General features: G+C 42.6%; 1 protein-coding gene across 9 annotated transcripts; it reads right to left on the bottom strand.

Moving 5' to 3' along the window:
- Nucleotides 1–55: 55 nt before the first annotated feature.
- LOC110535310 (forkhead box protein H1) lies at nucleotides 56–10545 on the bottom strand. Of its 9 annotated transcripts, none has more exons than XM_036934941.1 (5): nucleotides 6957–7049; nucleotides 6556–6612; nucleotides 4940–5474; nucleotides 4232–4336; nucleotides 56–3088 (listed from the first exon to the last, which is right to left on the bottom strand). In XM_036934941.1, the coding sequence occupies exons 3-5, from the start codon at nucleotides 5366–5368 to the stop codon at nucleotides 2144–2146; spliced, it is 1479 nt and encodes a 492-aa protein (XP_036790836.1). In that variant the 5' UTR covers nucleotides 5369–5474; nucleotides 6556–6612; nucleotides 6957–7049; the 3' UTR covers nucleotides 56–2143. The 9 variants fall into 9 exon arrangements, with proteins under 9 accessions (XP_036790836.1, XP_021475901.2, XP_036790837.1 ...); XM_021620226.2 differs by having other exon boundaries at nucleotides 4940–5200; nucleotides 5300–5474; nucleotides 6556–7049; XM_036934942.1 differs by having other exon boundaries at nucleotides 6923–7044.
- Nucleotides 10546–10803: the final 258 nt, after the last annotated feature.

Raw genomic sequence — 10803 nt, forward strand, 5'->3', positions numbered from 1 at the left:
TAGTTTGGAGATGGATACATGCAGTTATGTGTTACCAATTCAATACATTTGAAAGCTTGCCATTTATTTATTGAAAAATGACGCCATTTAAAACATTCAGTAGGTTTTACAGTAGCAGTTCGAGCACAGCCCTGACAACAGGGAGCATCTCAATTGCATACTCTCCTTCTCAAAACTCATTGCTCATCCAATGGGTTGAGGCAGCAAGGAGTATGCAATTGAGTCTCCCAGAGAACCAAGGAAAGTAGTTATCAAAATTTACAAACACACACGCCAAAATGACTGACCCCTCTAGTTTGCTGTTCTTGCACTGCCACCCTGTGTTCAGAGCACCACATGACAGATGTTAAACAAAATAACCTGTGTCATGACGGGTCCGTGAGCTATGGGAATGAGTACAATGATTGCACTCACAGGCCTCAGTTACAACACTAACCCCTGTGTCAGGACGGGTCCGTGAGCTATGGGAATGAGTACAATGATTGCACTCACAGGCCTCAGTTACAACACTATCCCCTGTGTCATGATGGGTCCGTGAGCTATGGGAATGAGTACAATGATTGCGCTCACAGGCCTCAGTTACAACACTAACCCCTGTGTCAAGACGGGTCCGTGAGCTATGGGAATGAGTACAATGATTGCGCTCACAGGCCTCAGTTACAACACTAACCCCTGTGTCATGACGGGTCCGTGAGCTATGGGAATGAGTACAATGATTGCACTCACAGGCCTCAGTTACAACACTAACCCCTGCATGGTGCCTAGGTTTACAGTATCCCCTCAAACTAAAGCCCAGACCCCAATATGAATTACAGGGTGTTCTGGGAGATAAGGAGACAGCAGGAGGGTTTGGGTGCGGTGAGGCTGAGAGGTCCTGGGGGGGGGGGGGGTCCAGGGGAAGGGGTACAGGCTCTGGGCAAGCATGCATGGAGACTAGATTGAGAGATAGTGAGCATTGCTGTTCCAGCCGCAGGAGGTTGGTTGGAGTGGGACCGCGGATCAAAGACAAGAAAATCAATTCCTGTGGTAAAAATGTTGGTCACACCCAAAGAGCAAGTCTGCCTCTCCTTGTCACCACTGAGCACTCACCCACACTGTATTGACTGATACAGTGGCTGGTAGCTACAGCCCTGACTGACATAGGGCATCAGGAACGACTACTCAAGCGCCACTTTTGTATACTGTTTACCTTTTTAATAGCGCTATTAAAAATGGGTGAAATAGATTAAATTGTAGACATGACTCCAGTCTAGAAGTTATCCGTCACAGTATACAAATAATTCCTTTAGAGCTGGCTGGAGGATTGAAGCTCAACTTTTGTCAACTGCAAATAGAAACGGTAAAATCCAATTGTCTTGTAACACTGGCACAGCTCTAAAGGACAAAGAATACAAGGTATTTGACAAGGAACGCTGAACCCATTAACGCTAACAACTTTACTCAAGTAAGGAACAAACACTTAATTTAGGTTGCACCATCTGAACAAACAACTTCACTGGGGGGTGATCCACTGGTCTCTAAACCAATGAGACAAGATGACCAACACACCACGCACGCACACAAATACAAACAGCGCCACTCTTCACTTTGAAGTTTAGTAAACCTCATTTTGTTTTCCTACTTGAGGCTCTCGTCACTGGATGAGCAATGAACAGCACCCTGCCTCTTCCTACATTGACACTCAAGACTGGGAAAAAAGTCATACCCTGTAAAAGACAAGTAAACTTTTTCAATAATGCCCTTTCCAGAACCTGGCTTGATGTGCAGTTTTACAATTAAATCTTAAATACAACCATAAAGACAGGAGGGGGATAAAAATGACATTTTCCACTGAAAAACATTGAGTAGTTGAGGTAGGCAACAAAGAGAATTCTTAAAAGAAAATTAATATATACAATAGTGAAAACAAATCCCTGTATTAAGACGGAGGTAAACAGTGGTTGTATGGTCAAGTTAGATGTTAGCAGCACATTTGAATGTACAATTGTCTTCTGTAAACATTTAATACTATGACCTGTCATTTAGAAGTGACCAATTGATAGGGTGGACACATTTCTAGCCACGGGTTAAGCTTGTACGAATAGGTCAGTAGTATCCTTGCATTGCACTTACAATACATTTGGTGCTGGTTTGACAGTCATAGTCAATAATGGGGATGACGCCTGAGAGGGGGCCCACTCTGTAGGGTATACTGACCAGCAGGCTGGTGAGACGACTGATTGGGTGGACCCAGCACATCAAACACACTCTTATTGGGCGGTACTGACTGGAGCATAGCGTCCAAGTCCATAATGAGGGGAGGGCGACCGCTGGGTAAGAGGGGCCAGTAGGCATGACCTACAAAATGGCTGGATGTGACAGGAGACCCCCCATAGCCATACAGAGGCATCCCTAGTGGAATCAGAGGGCCCCCATTAAACCGCATGCTGGGCGGGGCCACAGCGTTGGGCGGTGTGTACTTGGCATACGAGGTGGGCAGCTCCCAGGGAGGGGCGGAGACTCTGCGGGCAGACTTGTGTGGAGGGAGTCTGCAGTCCTCGTACCCATCTGATCCCGCCTCTCCCTCAGGCACCCGCTTCCCTCCCTGCGACACGCCCCTCCAGTCCTCATCGGAGGAGGAAGAGGCGGGGCTGGCGGAGCTGGCTGAGGCGCTGCGGGCAGTGGAGGAGTGGCGAGGGTGTGGACGAGTGTGGAGCTCCACCCCCCAGCAGTCCCTGCCAGGCTCTCCTGCAGCGCTGGCCGGCCTCAGGCTGTGAAGGAGGGAGTCAATGGCAAAGGACGAGTCCAGCTTGGGCCGGTACAGCTCCTCCTGAAGGGAGGAGTGTTGTCTGGTGGGAAAGGGGAGTAGAGCAGTGACAGGTGGGCCTGGGGGTAGAACAGTGACTGGTGGCGGTGGGGCCGGGGGCTCTGCATCTGGCTTATGTTGGTGCCCATGCAGGATGTAAGGGGCGAGGTCCTGGGCGAAGATGGTCTCATCCTGGCGCGACACGGCAGTGTTCTGTCTCTTGAGGAGCTCCAGGGGCACAAGGCTCTCCTCCACAGCCCAGAAGTTGCCCTTCCCCTGGGGCTTACCAGGATCCTTCAATACCTACAGGGACCGGGAGTGACAGACAGCAGTGAGATCAAGAGTATAGTACAACCTGAAAACCAGTCAGACAGGATTGCCCCAGTTTCACAAAACTCAGAATAGCTAGAATGATTTACTTGATCTAAAGATTCATGAAGCACTGCAGTGACCCTTGGTAGGCTACAAATACAATCTATTCTGTATTTATTTGGACAGTAAAGCTCAAACTTAATTTCTCTCAATACTCCAGCATTTGTGATCAAACGTTTTATATACAGTATGAGGCGACAGAACGTCACCCTTTATTTTTGAGGGTATTTTAAAATATTTTTACTGTTTAGAAATAAAAAGCACTTTTTGTATTGAGTCCCCCCCATTTGAAGGGGTCAGAAATATTTGGACAAATAGTCAAAAGTGTAATATTTGGTCCCATATTCCAAGCATGCAATGACTACATCAAGCTTGTCCCTCTACAAACATGTTGGCTGCATTTTTTTCCGTTTTGGTTGTGTTTTTTGGAATGTGTTTTGCCCAATTGAAATTAATAGTAAATAATGTATTGTGTGCACAAAGATCATGCCCCCAAAACATGCTAATCTCTCACCATTGCCAATAACAGGGGATGCTAGCATTTTTGGGGGGGGAGGTATGATATTTGCCTCCAACTTTCTCATTCATCATTATTTATGATTAATTCATGATAATCTGTAATCATGGTAGCATCCATCAAGAAGTGTTCAAAAACATTCCTATTTACAATAAAAGTGACTACAAAACATTATTTTACCATTCATTAATTACACATTTCTAGAGAGTCACAAGCTTGATGTAGTCATTGCATGCTAGGAATTTGGGACCAAATACTGACCTTTTGACTACTTTAATACATGGCACCTTCCAATGGGGGGGGGGGGCTAGATACTTAATGCTTTCATTTCTAAGCAGCAAAACAGGTATGAGGAAAAACCCCTTACCTTATATAAAACATTTGATCAAATAAGAAATGCTGGAGTATAGAGCTGAATTAAAGGTGTTTGCTTCATTGTCTAAAGAAATACAGATGGGAGAGTATCCTTGCTTGTAGGTTGTTTGGATTTTAGAATCAAAAGTGCCTTTTTGAGCCCACTGATTGACAAACCAATAAAGACCCCTAATAAGACACACCTTAACAAAGCAGTCATAGGAAGAGAGGTTGTGTCTCACTGAGTCCCGCCAGCCCTTGTAGTTCCCTTCAAAAAAAGGGAAAAGTGTACTAATCTCCTTTAGAATCTGGGGAGAGAGAAGGGAGTCCATTTACTTCAATTGGTGTCTGCATTAAAACAGACAAATTAACAGACTATATTAAGATATATACGATTTAACACACCACATGGTTGTAGGCATACATTTAACTAATCATTCACTGTCATCATGCAGCATTTTCATAGGCCTAGAATAAATAACCTAAGATACACTGTAGGACTGCACAATCCTTGACTATACTTCTTATCAACTCAACCCACTCCAGCTGATACATCAGTGTCTGGTTTCACTGTATGCTGCTATCCTTAACAAAACAAACCAAGAAAAGCATGGCAGTGTTACTCTGTTAAGCGTCAAAGGATTGTCCTGTTGGTTTACTGCAATAGAACTGCATATCCCTATCCCAACAGTTTTAAAAAAAAACGTATCATAAGAGAACATCCCCGATTAGACATGGTTTTAAAATAATTCAAACCCATGTAACCTTTATTTTCGGAACAATAACCATGATTTAATAGACAAAACTGACACATAAACATGCATAATTTGGCCAAAACTGACACAACCGTTCGTATTTTGGCCAAAATGTACCATTCTAAACTCGCATGTCCACACACAAACTCACTTTACCTCAGACAAAGTAAGCTTCTTCTCTGGAGAGTTTTGGATGACCATGGTAATCATTGCGAGGTAGGAGTAGGGTGGTTTGGGGTAGCGCTGATAGTTTTTTTTCTTTCCACTTTTCGCATTTTTCTTTCCACTTTTCGCATTTTTCTCCTCGTCCCAAGATTGCTCCTGGTCTAGCGGCGTCGCGTTATCCATGGGCGCTGAGGCCAGGCTGAATTGGTCAGGGGCAGGCTTCTCGAGCAGTGGAGACTGTTGGACTGGCGCCTGGATTGGGAAGAAGGGCAAGTGTTGGGCTGGAGAGCTCCGCGCTGTGTTGCTCAGAGGATGGATCTGGAAGTCAAGTTGATGATCTTGGTGGCCTACCAGGCTAGGCGAGCGCAGGTAGAGAGCGGGTGGTGCCAGCATGCTCTGACCCCCCCAGTGCTTTGTCATGCTGATCAACCTGGGGGCAGATCGGGCTGCACGGTCGGACAGGAGAGGGAGGGAGTCGGCCCTTAACCCCTGGCAGACTGCTGGCTCCAGGCCGCTGGCTGGCTGCCTATTTGAAGAGCAAACAATTAACAGTTTCATGTAAATCCCGCTGTGTAATCGATGAGAGAATGGAGCGCTATCTGCGGGCAGAATGACTGATCGCCCCGGGCGGCTAGGGAGGGTCTGTGTGTGAGAAAGAGACCGTAAACCTGTAAATAACCCCTCGGACAAACATGCCACTTTACCACACAGCGTTAATGTTGGTAATCCGCTCCAAAACGTTTACGCATCAGGTGCGCACAGGAGTGAACTTCTTATATCCGCAGAGAGAAACATCCAAATGTTTTGATGTATCAGTCCACTGGAATGAATTGAATCATTAGCCTCACTTACACAAGGTATTGGGGATCACAGTTAGGAAGGTACCCCCCGAACTCCTCTCTTTCCTTCATTTTTAAAACTTGTTTACAGTAAACACAGATTGTGATGTTCCAATGCCACTACATCAGTCGCCAACGTGCCCCATATAAAGGGGTCTAGAATTGAGAGCGGGGAGAAGTAGAACGAGAGGGTCCCACAAAGCAGATAGAAAAATAAACCAAGAGGTATTTTTAGTGAGGCTTTCATTTCATTCAATATACATAGGACCGCTAATATACAAACATTGAGGGATTAACACCCTGGCCCACTAAAACACATACTGACAGAAGACAGAAAATGTCAACTGAAAGATTACCTCATTAATTGTGTTGCTGATTTCTTCATTGTTACAAATTGTCAACACCGGACAAAATCTAATCGATCACAGTCAATGGTAACTGTCCGATTAAGGTCCTGTATACCATATTTATTAGAAGGATAATATAATCGAATTATTTAAATATGGTAGATATTGCATAATCGGAGAAAACAAACAGGCAGACGGCACTGGTATAGCCTGCGTGGTTTCAGCAGAATTAGGATCGATGTTCGTATTCAAGAGCAAATACACATTTTTGAGAGTTCTCAAAAACCCAGGGACCGTGAAGGAGCGCACCGAGTTGAGGGTGCATTGCGCACAGTAGGAAGTCCCTTGAGAATATGCAGTGCACGTCCAAAGACAGTTTCTTTTGTGTAAATTAATGTAGTGCTAATGCCATAGCCCTTACCTCTCAGCAAAACAAGTTGGATTAGCCAGATTGACCCCGTCTCGTTCCTGGGATTGGCTACTATTCAGCATGTGAGGAAAACACAATGGAAGATTGAACACCATCCATGATCGCCAAGTGATGGGGACATTCGCACCTTGTAAATACGAGCTATTGTCCGATTTATGCACAGGTTCAATTTAAATATAGCCTATGCAGAAGCCGTTACATTACATTATTATGAAGGCTGTCTAACCAAGGGAACATTTTAATTCATTAACTCTGACAGTTAGGCAGACCGATATGGGGAGACATTTGCACGTAATAAATATGTTTCCTACAATATGTGAAAGTGGAAAAACGCGTTTTAGCCTGTTGAGTGTATCACCTAGGCCTGACTTTTTTTATGTCTTCGATTTTACCATGTAGAAATGAGCAGTCAAATGTTTCAGATCAGATATTGGAGTGAAGATGATATCGAAAAGGTACAGGAGACCGTCGTGCATTCATGCTGTCCTCACCTGGCTAGCAATCGGCTGGTACACGGTCTAATTGCTCCAATGTGACCTCTCGTTTCCAATTAGTTGTAATCAACCAACTCTTCCTGCTTCCTATTATGAATTGTGTTTTGACAGGCATTCCATGCTAAACACAATTTCAGAGTACTATGAAACTAAATATTTTAGTTTATTTGGGTATTTATAGAAGAACAACGTGATATAGTTTATAAAGACCAACTAATATTTTATAGTCTGCTGTTCAGAAACTTGTTAGGATATGTATGTACATTTGAGTAGACATGTTCAGGTCAAAATAAATACTTCAGTACTGCTCCCTGATGACTATTAAAATGAGAAAATGAAGGATAATAGATTATACAGTGCCCTACTTAATTAATGGGACCGTGAAGACTTTTTTCTTATTTTGGCGCTATACTCCAAAAGTTTAGATTTGAAATGACTATGAGGTTAAATGGCAGACTGTCAGCTTTAATTTGATGACATTTTCATCCATAGAAATCACAGCACTTTTTGTACATAGTCCCGCCAATTTAGGGGACTCAAAGTATTGGGACAAATTCACTTGTACTTATATTAAAGTAGTAAAAAGATAAGTATTTGGTGCCATATTCATAGCATGCAATGACAACATCCAGCTTGTAACTCTATACATTTGTTGGATTCACCTTGTTTGGTTGTGTTTGAGATGATTTGATGCCCAATAGAAATTAATGGTAAATAGTGTATTGTGTTATTTTGGAGTCAGTAAAGAACAAATTATTATTTACAATGATGCCCAACACCGGCCAAACCCGGACGATGCTGGGCCAATTGTGCGCTGCCCTATGGGACTCCAAATCACGTCCGGTTGTGATACAGCCTGGATTCGAACCAGGGTGTCTGTAGTGATGCCTCAAGCACTGAGATGCAGTGCCTTAAACCGCTGCTTTCACTCTGGAGAACATGCATCCTGTTTGCAACAACACACTAAAGTAATACTGCAAAAAATGTGTTAAAGCAATTCATTTTTTGTCCTGAATGCAAAGTGTTATGTTTGGGGCAAATAAATGGATTGGAGCTAAGCACAGGCTAAATCCTAGAGGAAACCTGCTTCAGTCGGCTTTCCACCAGACACTGGGAGATTAATTCACCTTTCAGCAGGACAACAACTTAAAATACAAGACCAAATCTAAACTGGAGTTGCTTACCAAGAAGACAGTGAACGTTCCTGAGTGGCCAGTTTTGACTTATATCTGCTCGAAAATCTATGGCAAGACCTGAAAATGGTTGTTTAGCAATGATCAACAACCAATTTGAATTTGCTTGAAGAATTTGAGAAGAATAATGGGCAAAGGATGCACAATCCATGTGTGGAAAGCTCTTAGAGACTTACCCAGAAAGACTTACAGCTGTTGACGTTGCCAAAGGTTATTCTAACATGTATTGACTCAGGGGGTAATGGAATTTAATTTATTAAATCAAGATATATTAGTGTTGTATTTTTCACATTTTTTATAAATGTTTGAATTTCTCTTCCACCTTGACATTAGAGTATTTTGTGTAGATCATTGACAAAAAAATGACAATTAAATCCATTTTAATCCCACTTTGTATGACAACAAAATGGGGGGAAAGTCTCGGGGTGTGAATACTTTCTGAAGTCACTGTAATCCTTTTAAGCTTCTCTGAGATACTCCCCGATACTGAGATGGACTAAAGAGAGTAGGTTTAGTCCTGCTGGGAGAGAGGAGTCGCTGTCTTTGTCCCACTGAAGCTTTCCAATAAGGGACAAATTCCATGTCTGAATCATCTACAGACCTTTCAAATACATTCTCAGTCAGGATGCACAATCCTCTGGTTTGGATAAGACTAAGACAAAATCTTTAGTTTGAGACACAGAAATGGAGGGGACTGCACAGCATGGAAGATCCACATGAACAATAACCATGCAATCCCAACATCCTATTTAAGTTATCTTGAATCGGTACACATCATGAGATAATGGCAAACCTTTCTTTTCCTGAGCCTCCTCTAGACAATGTTGCTTCAACAAGCACAGTCAATAAAATATAATTTCCCTACCGATCACAGAACAATTGAGAAAAAACATAATTCAGGATGTATCATCAGGATGCATCATCAGTTAAGAATATGTCAGTTAAGAACAAATTCTTATTTACAATTACGGCCTACCAAAAGGTAAAAGGCCTAATGCGGGGACAGAGCTGGGATAAAAAAAATATATATATATTTTTATTTTTTATTTTTTATATATATATATATTTTTTATTATATATTTTTTGCCTTTTGGTAGGCCGTAATTGTAAATAAGAATTTGTTCTTAACTGACTTGCCTAGTTAAATAAAGGTTAAATAAAATAAAAAATCTGTGTCCAAACCACTGCAGAATGTTACTCCAGTGTTGACCAGGGAGGTCAGCAGAGGTCAACAGATTACTGAGTCATCATTGTCTGCGGGTCTCAGCAGCAGATCGTCTTGGCCTGGGAGTTTTCCCAGGATTATCTATCAGTCCAACCAACCCCGAGCTGTCAGTGGAACCGTCACATAAACAGAATAGGCCTACTACATGTTAAACAAATTTCCAGCACATGTTAGCTAGATCACTTCAGGTGTGTTATCTTCATTCTCTGATAGATACAATACCCTCCCCTTTCACTATTATAAAATATAACACACCTATATATTTTTTCTAGTGGTTAGAGCCTTGGGCCAGGAACTGAGAGGTTGCTGGATCGAATCCCCGAGTTGACAAGGTAAAAATCTGTCGTTCTGCCCCTGATCAAGGCAGTTAACCCACTGTTCCCCGCACCAAAGACGTGGATTCAGAGTGGTTGGGTTAAATGCGGAAGACACATTTCAGCTGAATGCATTAAGTTGTACAACTGACTAGTTATCCCTCTTTCCCCTTTCTATGAAGCAAGAGAAGGGGTGGACTACAGTTATTTTCATACAGCTGTTCTTTTGAATGATTTTAAAGGGAAATGTCAGAAAATGTGAGACTAAGTTTAGGTAGCTAGGATTTTGTTGTCAAATAGTTTGGTGAAGGTCATTTTACTGTACAGTTACAGTTGATATACACTGTATGTTACATAATAAATATTGCACTAAGCGCACAGTATTTTAATTTATAGGGTTTGGTCTGAGCAATGTCGTCCTCTTGTGGCACCTTTCAATGACAACAGTCGATGTTATGTTTGAATCAGATGGCGTGTCAAGTGGAGATGAGAGTGAGAATAATTGGATTACAGTGGAAAATGCAAAAGTAAATAAAATAAGTAAATTGCTAGTGGACTCGAGTAAATCCAAGCGTAGTTATGACAATTTTTAGGTCGGAGTAAAGGTTTTGGATCGACGTTGTTACCTGGGAGATCCGATTGAAGTCTATAGAAATTGTGGTTTGAGGTGGCGTCGATGAGAGTAACGAGAGGTGCGCACTTTCTTTGTGGTGTGTATCTTTGGAACGGAAGGAGCGTGCTCCGCGCCTCAAGAAGATATCGGATTGGAATGTGACGTGTGTGGCTTTTCGAAGCCGAGCGCATATCAAGGGTGTTATCTCTGGGGTGGCACTAGAAGTGAAATCAAAGGATATATGTGAAGAATTGGATCAAGTGGTTGGTGCACACCGACTGACCCGCGTAGTAGAAGGCGCGAATAAGCCCACTCCATCCATTCTATAGTTAAAAAAATGTATATATATATGAAGTCTCTTCTCTCTTCACCTGTGTATTTTGATTTTATGTGATACCCT

The sequence above is a fragment of the Oncorhynchus mykiss genome, chromosome 11, assembly GCF_013265735.2.
Source record: "Oncorhynchus mykiss isolate Arlee chromosome 11, USDA_OmykA_1.1, whole genome shotgun sequence".
Lineage (NCBI taxonomy): Eukaryota > Metazoa > Chordata > Actinopteri > Salmoniformes > Salmonidae > Oncorhynchus > Oncorhynchus mykiss.

Bases quoted from the DNA above. Each gene is read 5' to 3' on its own strand.
- LOC110535310 (XM_021620225.2), bottom strand. From the start codon at position 6,659: ATGGTGTTCAATCTTCCATTGTGTTTTCCTCACATGCTGAATAGTAGC. The intron at 5,475-6,555 runs GTAAGGGCTATG...CTCTTCAAATAG, and splicing joins CCAACTTGTTTTGCTGAGAG to GCAGCCAGCCAGCGGCCTGG. The intron at 4,337-4,939 runs GTAAAGTGAGTT...CTCTCTCCCCAG, and splicing joins AGAAGCTTACTTTGTCTGAG to ATTCTAAAGGAGATTAGTAC.